Source organism: Gastrolobium bilobum, unplaced genomic scaffold (assembly GCF_033153095.1).
Source record: "Gastrolobium bilobum isolate Gb01-03AN ecotype WA unplaced genomic scaffold, APGP_CSIRO_Gbil_v1 utg10138, whole genome shotgun sequence".
Classification (NCBI taxonomy): domain Eukaryota; kingdom Viridiplantae; phylum Streptophyta; class Magnoliopsida; order Fabales; family Fabaceae; genus Gastrolobium; species Gastrolobium bilobum.
In genome coordinates this window covers 314,350-332,085 of record NW_026898403.1, presented here as the reverse complement: position 1 = coordinate 332,085, position 17,736 = coordinate 314,350, and the positions used below count along the sequence as shown (strand labels likewise).

The window sequence follows — 17,736 nt, the reverse complement described above, 5'->3', positions numbered from 1 at the left end:
TATAACTTAAAAATTCAGAAAGTACACTAATGACCAACAATCCTGAGATATATGAAAATAAAAGTGATATATAATCAGCATTTTTCTTATGATATATAAAACAGAAAAATATTTCTGCAGCTAATGCAGATAGATTATCTGCATTTATTTCTAAAATGACGTTGTTTTGAGATTGAAATATTAAAAAATTATAATTATAAATACTATAATAATCCTGAAATAAATTAAAATTACAAAAATACCATGATGCCCGTCCCAAAACGACGTCGTATTGGACTTACTGCAGATAACTTATATGCAATAACTATAGAAAAAACAAACTCTATATACAAACCACGCAAGAAATAAATGAATTCCAAAGATTTTGGGTAAATCCAAAGAAGATTTTCCAGTACGTTCATCACAAAATATTTCTAGATCCGAAGAATTTACACCTTCCAATTTTTTATTTTTTCTAGTATGCAAATAAATTGTAAATATGGTCCAAGTAATAAAAGAGGCTGTACTTATGTTTTGTTATCAAATTGTTTTGCAAAACAAACTAATATTATTTTTTTTTAAAATTCCTAAACTAGTAATATTCTGAAACAACTAATATTTCTTCTTATTAAAAAAATATTCTGTCTTTTATTACCATATATTCCCATATCAATTTCTTGCTAAGCTCTTCCCTTGCGTAAGTCCTTATGTTTTTGTTTCATGGTCCCCATTATATAGACAGGTGCACAACAAATTGTTCGATGAACCTGGACACTTCTATTGATTTGATATTTTTGGTGCTTTTTAACTTATTTGACAGTGATATAAATATTTCGATTCTCTAAATCAAAAATTAACCTGTGTAGCAGTCCAAGAAAGACAAATATGTAATATCCTATTAATAAGGGAATTGTATATAACTGTAAAGTTATGGACAATGAAGATAATAATAAAAAAAAAAAGACTTTTTTTTCATCTCATAAGCCAGCTTACAACTTGACCTCGTGATCGTGCTTGTAAAATTGGAAAGAGAGCATGAATGCACTCATGTGTATTTGTGGCATTTTTTTTTGAAAGGAAATCATTTTTTTTATGTAATATGAGTTAGCTTTTTTATGTTGTATGATATTAAAATGCGTTCGCTTTTTTTAATTAATATAAATAATTTATCTACATTAAGTCCAAAACGATGTTGTTTTGAAACGGAAATTAAGATATTTTTGTAATTATAATTTATTTCAGGGTTATAATAGTTTTTTTATTATAATATTTTAATTTTTCAACTCAAAACAACGTCATTTTAAAAGCGAATATAAATAACTTTTCTACATTCATTTTACAAATATTAAAACTTATTAAAATTTGTGCTATTTTGTTTTGTAACGAGTGATGGCCCCACTGGCATGAGATGTATTATTTCATGCAAGACGGTAGAAGAAAAGCTTTTTCTAATGTAAAAACTTATTTTGAAAAGTAAAATAAAATAAAAATATCAACAAGTAGAATTGTTGAGTATTGACAATTGCCCCTTTGCTCTTAATAGATGCTTTTCTCGTTGCCTATTTACTCCACAATTCAAGGAGGAAATATAAAAGGGATAGTGTGTGTATGTGAGTGCGTGCTGTGAGTTGTGACTTCGGATTGAACGAATCAGGTTTAGTCTCAACTCAACTCAACAAGCATCATCATCGTATTTGAGTTCTTAAGGTTGTCGTCTGAGGTTTCCCAACCAACAATGATGGCTTCTGCTTCCTTAATCAACTCGTTGACTTGTTCTTCGCGTGCTTCCATTCGTTACTGTTTAACTCGCACAACCATCACCACCACCACATCACTGAGATTAGGGAACGACCAGTGTCTGAGACCACTCACGACGAGGGTCTCTTCAACTTCCCCAGTTGTCTGCAAAGCTGTCTCTGTTAAGCCCCAAACCGAAATTGAGGGTCTCAACATTGCTGAAGATGTTACCCAGGTCAGTTTCACAATATTATTTACAATTTTGATGCCTTCAACCCCAAATACTCAATCATGGAATCTATCTCAGTGTTTTTTATTTTTTGAATAATTCCAATGTGCCCATCAATGTGTTGGTGGAAAAATCTCTTCTTTTTGTGATTTCATCTGATTCTTGCTTATGCATGAGAAATCAGCATTCGATAATAAATATTGATTTGTTCGGTTCTTTTGCTGCTGATGTGGCGCAGCTCATAGGAAAAACACCAATGGTTTACCTGAATAGTATCGTGAAGGGCTCTGTGGCCAATATTGCTGCAAAGCTTGAAATAATGGAGCCATGTTGTAGTGTCAAGGACAGGTGAGAACATGAATTGTTGCTTGTTAAACTTGTGAGTTGCATTTTGTTTTGTTTTGTTGTTTTTTCATGGTCTGCAGTCTTAGTGAAAGGCGTAAATATAAAGTTTCGAATGACAAAATCAGTTGTTCTGATTTTTGCTATTGTCTCTTTGCCGGGTTTTATTGTTTCTGTCATTATTTGTTACATTGATGAGAATTGCTTTGCAATAAGCATTACATATTAATATGGTGGTAAGTCTAACTCTTTATATGATGACACAAGTAAAAGCACTTAGTTACGTACTTACCGTTAGGTGATAATTTCAGTTAAATGTGAGGTGTATAAGAAAACCTGAAAATCATATATGAGGCTGATGATGGTATTTCTATCAACATCAACATCAACAACACCTTTATCCCAAACTGATTATGGTATTTCTATGAGCCTGAATAATTTATATGGCCACATGAATTTGCATATTTGAGGTTCAGTCCATCTCTAATATATTTGTTTTAATGCTTCTGATTTTTTGTCTTGCAGGATAGGTTATAGTATGATACTTGATGCTGAGCAGAGAGGAGTTATAACGCCTGGGAAGGTGAAACATTATAGAAAGGATATATGTTCATTCAGTGGCAGAGCCACTTGGCTCTTAGGTGGTGCCTTGGCACCGGCTAATTTTCAAAAATGCTATATATTTTTAAAAAAAATTATGATATAGTCTTAATATCGGTTAGGTTTTTAAAAATAATACAACATTGGTACTAGCTAGATTTTACTAATTGAATCTTTTGGCACTGGCTGGATCTTCTCCCTAGCTCCGCCACTGTGTTCATTTATGGATGTCATTGTATGTGTAACATAATTTCCTTATATTTCTTTACACTTGTCCACCATGGCTAATACGGTCCACCCTAACAACTGATCCTCTCCATGTTTGGTGTTTGTCATTTATGTTGCAATCCCTAGTTTTCAGCATCTAGAATGTTTTATTTTTCCTCCTTAATCTTAGGAGTTTGTTTCGTTATTTGTTATTTAAATTCCTAGGATTAGTTTGTTTCTGATATTTTTCCTGTTTAGTTAAAATAGGATTCAGTTTTCTAGTTTTATCTCTTTCCCTGATTATAGGGATTTGTTGCACTGGAATATTTCTGGTGTCTATTTATTGTACGTTTTTTTTTCTTTTAGTTTTAATGGAAAAACTGGTTCCATCATTCAAACTTTCTATATGGTATCAAAGCTTGATTTTTAAGGGACTGATCCACCCATGGCTACCAATGTGCCACTCTTTGGCACCATGAGAGCCTACCAAACTACTTCTTCCAATACCACCGGTACAAATACCACTCCAACAACAACCCCACTCAATGTTTCAGCATCAAACCAAACCAACAACAACTCAGCAGCTGTCATTACCAACGATAGTCCAGCATTAGTCATCACTGGTCATCGATTCAATGGAGACAATTATTTGTTGTGGTCACGCAGCGTTCGTATGTTCATTGGAGGCCGTGGCAAGGGAGATCATCTCACCGGTACGGGTGATGCTGCTCCTCTGGAAACTAGTCATCCACAATACAAGAAGTGGTCCATTGAAAATAACCTTGTGATGTCTTGGTTGCTGAATTCCATGGTGCCTGAAATAGCTGAAACATACATGTTGTGCTCCACAGCCAAGGAAATTTGGGATGGCGTGAAGGAAGCCTTCTCTAAGGAAGATAACACAGCTGCCTTGTTTCACATTAAGGGGATTCTTCGTGATCTCAAACAGGAGGACAAGGATGTCACCAGCTATTATAATTCACTCCTAAAATTCTGGCAACAATTGGATCTTTATGATCAACATGAATGGACTACTCCAGCCGATACTCTTCAGTATAAGAAAATTGTTGAACAAGACCGCACCTACAACCTTCTTTTGGGACTCAATCCAATCTATGATGGAGCTCGCAGCCGCATCATGGCCACTCGCCCTCTGCCATCCTTGCGAGAAGTTTTTTCTGAATTAAAGTGGGAAGAAAGCCGCAAAGTTTTGACCAATAGCATCCCAAAAGTTGATGCACCTTTGGAAGCAGCAGCCTTTGTCTCTAGACCCAACAATGCAGACTCCAGACCTAGGCGAAATGGTAAGCTCTGGTGTGACCATTGCAACAGAACTGGGCATATTCGGGATACATGCTGGAAAATCCATGGCAAGCCAGCTGATTGGAAGCCAAGACAAAACAGAGACTTTAATCATGTTGCTGCAGTTGTAGAAGATGTTCCGCAAGCAAAATCCGAAGGCCATACATTTACAAGGGAACAAGTGATAGCCATACAACGCATGCTGCAAGATTGCAATAAGGACAAATCTAATCCCTCATCTGATAGTCATCAATCAGGTACATTCCATACAGCTCTCCAATCCGATCTTGATAAATGTGATTCCTGGATGGTAGATTCTGGGGCTACAGATCATATGACTGGTAATTCCTCTCTTCTTTCTGAATACTTTCCCATTTTCAAGGCAAAATCAGTAAAAACAGCAAATGGAGGCTTAGCCAAGGTTCACGGAATTGGTGTTGTTCACCTATCGTCAACCATATCTTTAACTGGAGTTCTCTACGTTCCATCTCTTACCTGCAATTTAATTTCTATTACCAAATTGACCAAGGATTTAAAGTGCACAGTCAAATTTACCCACGTTGATTGTATTTTTCAGGATTTGGCATCGGGGAGGACGATTGGCAGTGCTAGGGTCTCTAATGGTTTATATCAACTTTACACAGCCGCGGTTATGAAGACTCAAGACAGCACATTTGCAGCAACTAGCAATTTGAATAAGGCTCTTTTATGGCATTTTAGATTAGGGCATCCAAACTTTCAATATATGAAAAAGATGTACCCTTCTTTATTTAATGAGAATTCGAATTTTCCTTCATGTGATATATGTCAACTTGCAAAACAAACTCGGTCTCATTATCCCTTACAAATGCATGTTCCTTCTAAACCATTTGCCATTATCCACAGTGATGTGTGGGGACCTGCAACTGTTAAAAGCCTTACGGGTGCTCGTTGGTTTGTCACATTTATTGATGATCATACTCGAATGACATGGGTGTACCTATTAGCCAATAAATCTGAAGTCACATCCACCTTTAAAGTCTTTCACAAAATGATCCTTGCCCAATTTCAAACCCAAATCCTTACCCTTAGATCTGACAATGCACGTGATTATTTTAACTTGGACCTTTCAGCTTACCTAAAAGACCATGGCATCATCCACCAGAGCTCTTGTGTCAATACCCCACAACAAAACGGTGTATCTGAGAGAAAAAATCGCCATTTACTTGAAGTTGCTCGTAGCCTACTCTTTGCCTCAAATACATCCAAAAATTATTGGGGGGAAGCTATTCTTACAGCCACTTACCTTATCAACCGCATGCCATCTCGGGTATTACACTTCTCCTCACCTTACCAAACACTCCTCACTGCATTCCCTTCATTGACCTTAACCCCAAATCTCCCACCAAAAATTTTTGGTTGCACCGTGTTCATTCATAACTCTCAAGGTGGTAAATTGGATCCTCGGGCTCTTAAGGGCATCTTTCTTGGCTATTCCCCTACTCAGAAGGGGTATAAATGCTTCAGTCCAGCCACACATCGATTCTACATTACTAAAGATGTCACCTTTTTTGAACATCAGCCTTATTTTTCCCAAACCGCCATTCAGGGGGAGATCCCTAATTCCAAGGAATGGTTGTTTGTGACTAATACTCCAGAAAATTCTGCTTCAACAGCCCCTACACCGGTCTTAGGTGAATCTCAGGAAAATGACACTTCATCTAATGGCTTATCCTCTTCCGGCCCGCTCCAGAAACCGCCTGAACAGCAGCCCCTGCAAGTCTACACGCGACGGCCCAAATACAGAACAGCTTCTGAGATGCTTGAACATGTTGACAAACAGATTACCTTGGCTCCTGGTCCAACTGAAGAAACCATTAGTCCTGCACTTGACCAAACTGAATCCTTGCTGCCAAGTTCTGATGATGCTCTGCACATGCCAATTGCACTTCGTAAGGGGGTAAGGACATGTACAAGTCATTCCATCTGTAATTTTATATCCTATGCTAATCTTTCCTCCAGGATGCAGCATCTAGTCAAGAACATTGACAAGGAAACCATTCCTACATCCTACTTTGAGGCATCTAAGACTACTGAATGGTGTTCTGCTATCCAGGATGAATTGCATGCACTCAAAAAAAATGGCACTTGGGAGATAGTTACCTTACCACAAGGAAAATCAGTGGTTGGCTGTAAGTGGATTTTTACCATCAAATATAATGAAGATGGGAGTATTAATCGCCATAAAGCAAGACTTGTGGCCAAAGGATTCACTCAGACACAGGGCATTGATTACCAGGAAACCTTTGCTCCAGTAGCAAAATTTAATTCAATTAAAATTCTTTTGTCCATTGCTGCTTGCCTAGATTGGCCCCTTTGGCAAATGGATGTGAAGAATGCATTCTTAAATGGTGACTTAGAAGAAGAGGTTTACATGGAAATTCCCCAAGGAGTGGAAGATGGTCAAGGATCTCGAAAGGTATGTAGATTATTAAAATCCCTTTATGGTTTGAAGCAATCTCCAAGGGCTTGGTTTGATAAGTTTACTGCAGTTGTCAAAAATCAAGGGTACTCCCAATGTCAAACTGATCATACTATGTTTGTTAAAACTGCACCTCATCAGAAAATTACAATATTAATTGTCTATGTTGATGATATTGTGATTACTGGTAATTGGGAGGATGAGATAAAGCAATTAAAGGAGACGTTAGCTCACAAATTTGAGGTCAAGGACCTTGGAAAATTACGATATTTTCTTGGAATGGAAGTGGCAAGAACTAAGGAAGGAATTTCAGTTTCTCAAAGAAAATATACTCTTGATCTGCTGAATGAAACAGGGATGTTGGGATGTAAACCTTCTGATACACCAATGGAGGCGAACTACAAGATAGGACTCAAACAAGAATGTGCTTCGGTAGACACTGAGAGATATCAAAGACTAGTTGGAAAACTCATTTATTTAGCCCACACTAGGCCTGATATTAGTTTCCCTGTGAGTGTGGTCAGTCAATTTATGAACAGCCCAAATGAAGAGCACTTGGAAGCCGTCTACAGAATCCTACGATACTTAAAGATGACTCCTGGTAAAGGATTGTTCTTCAAGAAAAATTCCAGCCGTGATATTGTGATTTACACGGACGCTGATTGGGCAGGATCCATTATCGATCGAAGATCAACCACAGGCTATTGCTCATATGTGTGGGGAAATTTGGTCACTTGGAGGAGTAAAAAACAGTCTGTGGTAGCCAGAAGCAGTGCTGAAGCCGAATACAGGGCATTGTCCTTAGGCACTTGTGAGGGAATGTGGATTTTAAGAGTCCTAAAGGAGCTACACCTCGAATACAAGGATCCTATGAAGATTTTCTGTGATAACATGGCCACCATTGGAATTGTCAATAATCCAATCCATCATGACCGTACCAAGCATGTTGAACTTGATAGAAATTTCATCAAGGAAAAAATTGATGCAAATATTATTGATCTAAGTCACATTTCCACAGGGTCCCAGATTGCTGATATCTTAACCAAGTCTTTATCAAGAATTAAATTTGAAGGACTAATTTCCAAGCTGGGAATGCTGGACATCTACCACCCAGCTTGAGGGGGAGTGTTGCAATCCCTAGTTTTCAGCATCTAGAATGTTTTATTTTTCCTCCTTAATCTTAGGAGTTTGTTTCGTTATTTGTTATTTAAATTCCTAGGATTAGTTTGTTTCTGATATTTTTCCTGTTTAGTTAAAATAGGATTCAGTTTTCTAGTTTTATCTCTTTCCCTGATTATAGGGATTTGTTGCACTGGAATATTTCTGGTGTCTATTTATTGTACGTTTTTTTTTCTCTTAGTTTTAATGGAAAAACTGGTTCCATCATTCAAACTTTCTATAATTTACATATCAAATTGTTTTATGGTTTGAGCATTATTGATGAGACCTTGAGATGCACGACCCCAAAAGCTAGCTCAAAGGGTGGGAGTGCCCAATGCCTTATAAACCCCATATTAGTTGCTCATACAACCAATGTGGGACTCCAAGTCCCATACCTTGCAATTGGAACCCCAACAATTATGAACACGGAATTTTTAATATGTTGTTGGCAAGATTGTTCTAGAGCCACACATGTAATGCATTAGTAGGCCTTAATTGAAGGGAAATTTTTTTTTGGTGGAAACTATAGAAATAATAGCTGTACATAATTGCTGTAAATGGTGTATTACATCTGTAGTCTGGTGCTTTACCTGGGTACTAATGTACTACAGCTTCCTGCTTTGCAATAAATAAGACTAACCATGTACATTGTAAATCACTTTCACATATTCAAACAAAAAAGAGTTATCTGTCTACAATCATCCTCTCTCTTTACAGAAACAATCCTCTCAGAAAAGGATAAATACATCAATACGCATTCCTTTTGTCAAGAGAATATGCTTGCCTGTGCTGGAGTATGTTGTTTTTTTTATAGTGTGACTTATATACCCTAATCTGAGCTTAAATGGTGTGCGTGTGTGTTTGTTGGCAATAAGTTGTGGGATCTTATGTGTAGCAACACTATAAACCACTCTAAAATCTTCTATATTTTCCTTATTAATTTTCAGAAGTTGTTAGAAAATGAGTGATTGTAATTTTATTACAACCACATCTTATTATATAGTAGCATGGTAATGGAAAAGAGGGATATCAGATGAATTAACAAACAATTTCACTCTCTCACCTTTCCCCAATCTTCTCTCTATCCCCAAATACTTTCCTACTTCTTCTCCTTAATTTTCTCCTTCCCCTGCAAGTCCCTGTCCCTCTCTAATTTTTAGATTTCATATCACTATCTAATCTTCCCTGATTCCTCTTCTTTTGCCCCTAATCTCTCTTCTTCCTCCTCTAAAATCAGATTGCTACATTATGGCTTGTTATGTACTGGCATATGTACTGATTTGATAGTTCTAGAAACTACAACTTATTATGGGCATGTTGGCATGTCAAACGCTTTGCTTTGGGATGCAATGAAGGACTTTATCCCTTTACTTTTGTGCTGCATCTATGTCTGAGAATTATGTGGTTCTTTTGGAAAAGTACACCATGACCTTCATGGGAGCTAATTGTTGCGTTGGGATTTGTTTTCTTGCAGATTAACTGCGGCCAAATAAATTTAATGTTGCTTCAAATTTTTTTATCATTCCGAGTTAACTTGTTTCCTGTGTGCATTTCAGAGTATTTTGGTGGAACCTACTAGCGGGAACACAGGAATTGGTCTTGCCTTTATAGCAGCTTCAAAAGGATACAAACTCATTTTGACAATGCCTGCATCAATGAGTTTAGAAAGACGAGTTCTTTTAAAAGCATTTGGAGCTGAGCTTGTTTTAACTGATGCAGCAAAGGGTATGAATGGAGCAGTTCAAAAAGCTGAAGAAATTTTAAAAAGTACACCCAATGCATACATGCTTCAACAATTTGATAATCCTTCAAATCCTAAGGTAAATGATAACAGCTTATTTTATGTTTAAGTACATGAATCCTATGTTTTGGGAAACTCATGCAGGTGTACAATTTGTCCAGGTTTAGCCTATTGCTCTACTCAGCATTGATAATTGATCTTCTTTACTTATCTTTAGTTGAAACCCTTGCTTCAAACAGCAGTCACAAAGTCTAGGTTAATAAGAAAACAAAAAAAAGTCAAGTCAAGTCAAAGCAAGGCTAAGGACAAAGAATTTCACTTAGAGAACTATGCATTTATTTTTTGGAGTTAACCCAACCCTAATTAGCTCTTTGAGGCGAGTTGGCTCCTCTCAGTATCCCCACAAGCTTCGACTCTTTGAACTGGCTATGTGACTAATCCGGAATGCGGGGCAGGTCAGGGATGAAGATATTTAAACCTTTCCCAAAGGTGGCCTGTGGTGATCGAACCGAGGCTTTCCTTTCCACTTACTCAGCTTCCTTGCTACCAACTGAGCTACCACCATTTGGTAAGAACTATGCATTTCGTTCCAGCCAAAGGCATCAAATGACAGCATATACAGCCCATTGCTATAGCAGCTTTTCCTCCATTTTCTGACAAAAGCCCCTGACCTTAATTATATGAAAATGCTAATAGCTCTTACTATGTGAGCATAATCGAATATCCCCAGACATACTGAAGAGCTTACCACAAGCTCCAAAGCCTTTATGTATCTAACAGCTGGACAATGTAATATTAAGTGTCTAGCTGTTTCTGAAGTGTAGTATCCCATCACACACCAATCCAGAGATAAAGCCTTGTTTGTTTTACGCAGCTGCAACACATCATTAGTGGTAGTCCATGTAAGAACTGCTCCCCACATTATTAGAACCCTTGCTGGTGGCAATGGGGACTTCATCAAACCCATCCTTGGGTTACTTTATACCAGGGGATGGTTGTGAATCTTTTGCTGTATGTTGCACATTTTACTAGAAATTTTTTATTAACATCTAGATAGTATGTAACGCTTCTTATATAAGTAAGGTTGTTATAATGATGACCTTGGTAATCTCTCATAATAAACCATTTCAAATAACTTACACATGCACTTTAAAATTGGAAGAACCACTCACGCTTTTCACTTGGTTTTACACACAAGAAAGCTGTTGATAATCCTTTTTACTATTTATTTGATGGTATGAGTTTTATATAAAAGATGAGATTGCTTTTTTATCTTAGCTTCTTTCTTTGTTTTCCCCTCATGGTCTTTCAGAGGATGTTTATTTCTCTAATATGCAAAGGAACTGCTTTGCTCTTTTGACCTGATGTACTCTCTTCTCTCTTTCTATATATATGTCTGATTTCCTTTTGTTGTGTCATTTCTAGCTCAAGGAGGATTCCCAATCTTCCTGCTTTGTACTCTTTCTCCCTTTTTATGCATTATTCTCCTTTGAGCTTTGAGCAACACTTCAGCATGACATATGTGACACACATAAAAGTTTAGAGTTGATTTCCCAGTAGTAACTAATTAATCCAGTTTACCAAATTTTTTGAAAATTTAGTTCCTTAGGAATATGTTTCTAAATTGCCATATAAAAGAAAAAGGGCTTGGGAAAATGTTCAAATTGTTAGCCAATATTTGTTTATCCCCTTTGCATTTAATTAAATTCAAGATTATGGACGTGTCATAAATGGAATTCTACTTCTAGCATGGTGAGCTGCAGCATGATGTGATATATGAAGTTGGATTCAACTGTGCAGATACATTACGAAACAACTGGCCCTGAGATATGGGAAGACACAAGAGGCAAGGTAGATATTTTAGTTGCCGGAATTGGAACTGGCGGAACCATTACTGGAGTTGGTCGATTCCTGAAAAAACAAAATCCAAAAATACAGGTAAATCTTTCTCAATGGCATTGCCAAACCATAAGTTTCTTTTAATATAAATCAATATAAAGATGGGAAGGAATTGTTGTCACCCAAATATATGTATGTGGAAAGAGAGCGGGGGGGAAGCTTTCCACTTTGTTGGGTTCGATTAAACATTTTCTTCTTTACGTATCAGGTTATTGGTGTAGAGCCTCTGGAAAGCAACATACTTTCAGGTGGAAAGCCAGGTAAGAAAACAGAATAAGTTCTTACACATTTTAAGTTCAATATGTTAATTTTTAAAGCAGTTGTTTCTTTCTTATTTTTCCTGCTAAACCACAGGACCTCACAAAATTCAGGGTATTGGGGCTGGTTTTGTGCCCAGGAATTTGGATCAAGAAGTGCTTGATGAAGTTATAGCGGTCTGTTCTGATGCTTTCCTAATGTCTTTTTCTTTTTTGTTATAATCCAATGTGTTTTGCTGTTTCCTAAACTGGGTTTTTAAAAAATGTGTTACTGACTAAATTATTTCCTAGGGCAATTGCTTGAGCTTGTTGGATTTTGAAATTTGAAGTATTCTGTTTGATTCGTTGTATGGATTTCTTCTGGCCAACATGCATGTATAATTACCATAACAAATCCTTGTCCACTGAATACTTTCTCATTTGCAAACAAATTAGGTGAAAGGTTGTAATCTTCCTCCAGTTATTTGCTTTTAGATGATAGCTTTTTGCACCTACGGTATTGAGTGTGAATGAAAATGTCATTTCTATATCTCACTGCCACCATCTAGTGCTTGTAGCTAGTTACAGTAACTTAACATTGTTTATTTCCCAAACCTGCATACATTAGCTTGAACTGTATCATGTAGTGATCAGAGTTAGAGGGGTCAGTCCTTGTCCAAATAAATGAAGTTTTTTATTCTTACTGTTTAATTTTGCCTGGTTTATTTGCCTGAAGTTTCATATTCTAGTACCTTTTTACAGAACTAGATCCAGCTTAGTTAAAAATGATTTGTGATTTTTCACCATATATTTTGTCTGACTATTAAAATGAGTAATAATGTCTTAATGCATTGATGTTATCTAGCATCTTATATGTTTCTTTCTCATTGTCTCGTGCGTACTTTATGTAGTGGTTAGTTGAATTATTCCACACGTTTTAGTTGTCTTCTGCTCATTTGTTCCTCGATTTTAATGATCTGTTTTGTCAGCTGTTTCGTGGCAAGTTTTGGTGATATTCACACATGGTTTTTTCTTAAGTGTTTTAGTCTAAGTTCCAATGAATGTGGTGCACTACTATATATTGCGCATATTAGAGAATATCTTTCATGAGCAATAATGAATTATGCATAGTCGGTCTTGACATTTGGTTTTTATTGTTGCTTTGCCTTATTTGCTATGTGTAAGAGCATGGGCACACTATATTGGCCAATAATAATCATTTCTCCATTCACTAGGTTGTTGTTTCTGAACTCTGGTGGTTGCTACTCTTTTCCTAATTTAACTCTGGTATTCCACATTTAAAGCTGCTTTCAGTTGGACTTTTTATGCATGTGGTATAAGGACCACTTGACCAAGATTAATAGTGAATGCCAATATTTTCTTGTCTATAGTGTAATTGACCTAGGTTAGATGCATAAAGAATGAAAGTCAAAATCTTTTAGTAAGAGATAGGGTATTTTAACTAGGTTTTTAATCGGATAAGCAACAAAAGTGAAGTGGATTTAGTGGATGCTTTTGATTATTTAAATAGTAGGTTCGCGTGTAAAATTGGAGTACATAAAGTTAAGGATGCATTATAGAAGATGAAGATTTGTAAAGATTTGGGGCTCAAAGGTGTCTTTATTGAAGTGTGGAAATGCTAAGTGGTTATAAGTTGGTTGACTAATCATTTTAACAAGAATCTCCAAACTAATAAGATGCTTGATGAATGGAGAAAGATTATGCTTCTGCGCTGTCTACAAGAATAAAGGAGATATGCATAATTGTTTTAACTATAGCGATATTAAGCTTATGAGCCATACAATGAAATTTTTTTGGGAGACAATTATTGAGCTTCATTTAAGAAAACAGATCAAGGCTTCTATAAATAATTTGGGTTTATGCCTCGAAGATCTACGATGAAGGCTATATAGTTAATAGAGAGATATTGAGATATCAAGGTTTCTATAAACAATATGGCTTGCAATGCTATATGGAGCTTAATGTTGGCCAACATAGAAACAACATGAGCATAAAATAATTGTAACTGAAATTAGGATGTTAAGATGGATATGTGTGGTCATCCAAAAATGGATAAGATAAAAAATGAAGATATTTGAAGAAAATTTGGAGTAATGCTAGTGGAAGAAAAGATGAGAGAACGTAGATTTAGATGGCTTGAGCGTGTACTTCGAAGACAGTTAAATGCTCTGATAAAAATAGAAGTTTGTTACCAAGAGCATAACATAAAGAAAGGAAGTGGTCAATTGAAACTTATTTGGAGGAAAGTAGAAAAATAAGACTTAATAAAATGGGAAATAGACTGTCGTGTGATTTGTTTAGGGCGGAGTGGAGAAAAACTATTAGCATTATAGAGAGGTAGAATTTTTCTCTGTTTTTTATTTTATTTTGTAATTTTTATATACATATATATATATATATTATTATAATTATATATATATTATTTTTCTTTTTTCTTATTTGTTTTTCCTTAAACGTGCTTGCTTTTATATGGAACCGTCTACTCCAACTTGTTTGGGATATAGGTAATGTTGATGTACTATAATTGACTCTCCTCTCTTTTGTTAATTTGGCAGATATCGAGTGATGAAGCTGTTGAAACTGCAAAGCAATTAGCACTCCAGGAAGGCTTGCTGGTTAGTGCTTTATGTTCATTTTTTCTACTGTTTGAGTGATATTAGATTCTTAATGTGTTCCAGTGCACATATCCTGTGTACTGAGTGAATGTTTGGATTAGCTTATTTTGGAATAAAAAAGCTTTTAATAAAAACTTTTCTGAAAGATCTTCTGAAAATCAGAAAAAAGGAAGCAAAAGCAATTATTTCCTAAAATTAAGCTATTCCCAAACATGCACTAACCCGTTACACGAGACATGCCAAATTAGCTTGAAACAATCATGCACAAGATAATGGCATTTAGCACACTCGCCATATTAATTGTTAGTTAGCTTATGTTCATGAGTGATTCTTACAACATCGTATTATGAAGGGCATAAGAACTTATATATCTTATGTCAGTTAATTTTCTTCAAATCTTAAGACACCTCAATTTCTGACCCTAAATGAAGAGTTCATATCTGTTGGCTTAATACTTTGACTCTTACATGCTTACTTCAATTGGAAAACAGGTGGGAATTTCTTCAGGAGCTGCTGCCGCAGCTGCATTGGAGGTTGGAAAGAGACCTGAGAATGCGGGAAAGCTTATTGCGGTATGCATATTTCCTCAAAAATAAAATAAAATGAAATCAATACATAAATAGTTATACGTGGAATTTAACTCCCCCTAATGGGATGCATCTTTGCTGAATTTTCAAAAGCCGCATACGGATGGAATATGATATGCTCATGGCTCCTTCTGGCAACCTGATCATCTTTTGTTCTTTTCTTAACAATTTGACCTTCAAAGTAAGGTCTAGATTTTGGTTTAGAGGGTCACGTATGCAGATTATTTTTCTTCTTTACCTGTGTATGATGTCATTTAAGTATCCAGTTGCTTGTGACGTAGCAGACTCTTAATTTTCATCCAATTAGTGGGTTTATGTGTGAGGGACCTGAAATGAAAACTTAATCTGGATTTCTCTACAATACTTAAGAGTAAATCCACCAACTTGCCATTTCTGGATGATAATAAGAAATGAGGAAAAGAATAAATAGAAATATGATTCTAGCATTTAGGCTTAAGAGACTGGAAATGCTTTGCATTGGGTATTTATATGCTTTAGCCCTGCTATGTTTATTTTCTCTTTCCATTTGTTTCTTGTAAATGTTTCCTATGACCCTCATTGATGGTGCAAGATTAGAAAACTTGGCACAACTAGCCTGAATCAGAATTTAAAGTGTATTTTTATTCTCTTTTTGGGGGAGGGGTCTTTGGTATGTAGCCAGAAAAAGGATCAGTTCACATCCTGCGCTTTTTGGTTTGCTAAAATGTTGTGTTGTTTTTCGTCATCTTTATCTTTTTTTGCACTTAAGCTTCATAGAATTTCAAATTTTCAATATTAAAATACTCTATTTACATTTTAATGCTCTCAACATTTATTTCTTGCAGGTTGTATTCCCCAGCTTTGGTGAAAGATATTTGTCTACTGTTCTTTTCCAGTCAATTCGAGAAGAATGTGAGAAAATGCAACCTGAGCCATGAAACAACTTTCTCTGTTAAATCTCCATTAGCATCCACCATGTTGTAAGGCATGCCAATGTGACACGGCTACGTTATGTCTGTTATTTCTCATTTTTGCCATTTAAGAAATTAGATACAGCATGTCACTGATTTGACTCAGCGCAGATAAATGACTCTTGAACAAGAGTTCTTTTCCTTTGTTTTTAGGGTAAAACTTTCAGATGTATGACTAGCATTACTCTTCTTTATGTATTAATGCACAACAAATTTCTGTATTATTTTCCTTGTTGAAAATTAATTGATGAAACAAAGCTTGTCTAGTACTTTCTGTGCATTCACAAGAATGCACTCTCTAAACTCTAGCTCGTCTATTTTTTTTTTTTTTTTTGAGTCAAACCAATCACCAATTCACCGTGAACAAATAAATATAAAAAAGAAACAAAGGGGGGAAGAAGAGTCAAGAGTGACTAATCTTTTTCTAGTTGTGCCAAATAGAGTAGTTCAGTCTCAAACTTAAAAAATAAATAAAACAAAAAGAGAGAATAGTCCAGTCTAGCATATTTTCAATGTAATAAACAAAAGAAAGAATTATCCGAGCCACGGCATAAGACTCCTACAAATAAACAAATGCAGTTTGCCTTGGTCACGTTGTGAGATAAGATTTGTTTTTGGGTAATAGTTTTCTTATGTTGTAGAAGATATGTATTATCTTCTACACACTCATTGGTGTAGGTGGGGTCCATTTTTAGGGGAAGAGAGAGAAAAAGTAAAGTGGGACCCATTTTGAGTTTGTGTGTGTAGGAGATAGATTATATTTTATGCAACATAAGAGTAATAAATCCCTTTGTTTTTAAAATGGAGTTGTTGTAAAGTGTAAAAGTAATAATCTATTTTAAGGGTTTTCAATAATCTCTGAACTTAAGAAAGCTAAAATATTGTGAAGCAACACAAGAATTCGTTTGTGCTTGACTGGCGCAGAAGTCACTATGCATTTCATATTCATTCATAGTGCACTATGATATAGGACATTGATATTTGCACATTTGTTTTTCACCCCACTTTCTTAAGATCAATTCTTATATAAGAATTGAATGGCTGTGGATGTAGAAAGAAAAGTGCACTTAACATTTTTCTTAAAATATAAGTCACATGCCCAAAGCTCAAAAGCTAAGGTGACTTTTTTTACATGTTACAATATAAATAGAAGAATATGACCGTCAGTGGCTGTAGGAAGGAATCTTAGGACTCCATTATATGTAGAACCTCAAAGTTTAGGCAAAGGCATGCTCATGAAAAGAAAGGGTCGTTTTACAGCGAAGTGGACTGTGCAATTCATACCCTCAAAGAAAAGGCTTTTGTGGATTCCAACAATGCAACGCATAAACTGGGAGCACGGATTGAGGGGACCATCAACCATGTTTTTATTTTCTATTATAGATAACTTATTTGACCAAAAACTAGAATATTAATTAGGTCAATTTGCCAATTCAGGAATTGTTAGTACATAGGTGTTTTAGAGATAATCTGAGAGTCAGATGGACCCATCTTCTTCTTTATTTGTTATGAATAAATTTTATGAATAAAAATATTCTTTATCTTGTTTATATTGCATGTCTCAAATATTGAATATGAGTAACTAGACCAAGTCCTTGGAATGGAACGGGTGCCACATTGAGGATTTGTGATAGGGATCACGATCATGAGGGCTCAATGACACCACACG

General features: G+C 35.8%; 1 protein-coding gene across 1 annotated transcript; it reads left to right on the top strand.

Moving 5' to 3' along the window:
• The first annotated feature begins 1,548 nt into the window (after nucleotides 1-1,548).
• Nucleotides 1,549-16,320, top strand: LOC133315789 (cysteine synthase, chloroplastic/chromoplastic). Its single transcript, XM_061517463.1, has 10 exons — nucleotides 1,549-1,951; nucleotides 2,184-2,293; nucleotides 2,813-2,870; nucleotides 9,575-9,838; nucleotides 11,560-11,697; nucleotides 11,867-11,918; nucleotides 12,013-12,092; nucleotides 14,471-14,530; nucleotides 15,022-15,102; nucleotides 15,942-16,320. Exons 1-10 carry the CDS (start codon nucleotides 1,715-1,717, stop codon nucleotides 16,032-16,034), a joined length of 1,173 nt encoding a protein of 390 aa, XP_061373447.1. The 5' UTR covers nucleotides 1,549-1,714; the 3' UTR covers nucleotides 16,035-16,320.
• Nucleotides 16,321-17,736: the final 1,416 nt, after the last annotated feature.

What these genes read in the sequence shown, in the direction of transcription:
- LOC133315789 (XM_061517463.1), top strand. Translation starts at nt 1,715, where the DNA reads ATGATGGCTTCTGCTTCCTTAATCAACTCGTTGACTTGTTCTTCGCGT. An exon ending in CACTCCAGGAAGGCTTGCTG is followed by an intron (nt 14,531 to 15,021) that starts GTTAGTGCTTTA and finishes ATTGGAAAACAG; the next exon opens with GTGGGAATTTCTTCAGGAGC. An exon ending in ATGCGGGAAAGCTTATTGCG is followed by an intron (nt 15,103 to 15,941) that starts GTATGCATATTT and finishes TATTTCTTGCAG; the next exon opens with GTTGTATTCCCCAGCTTTGG.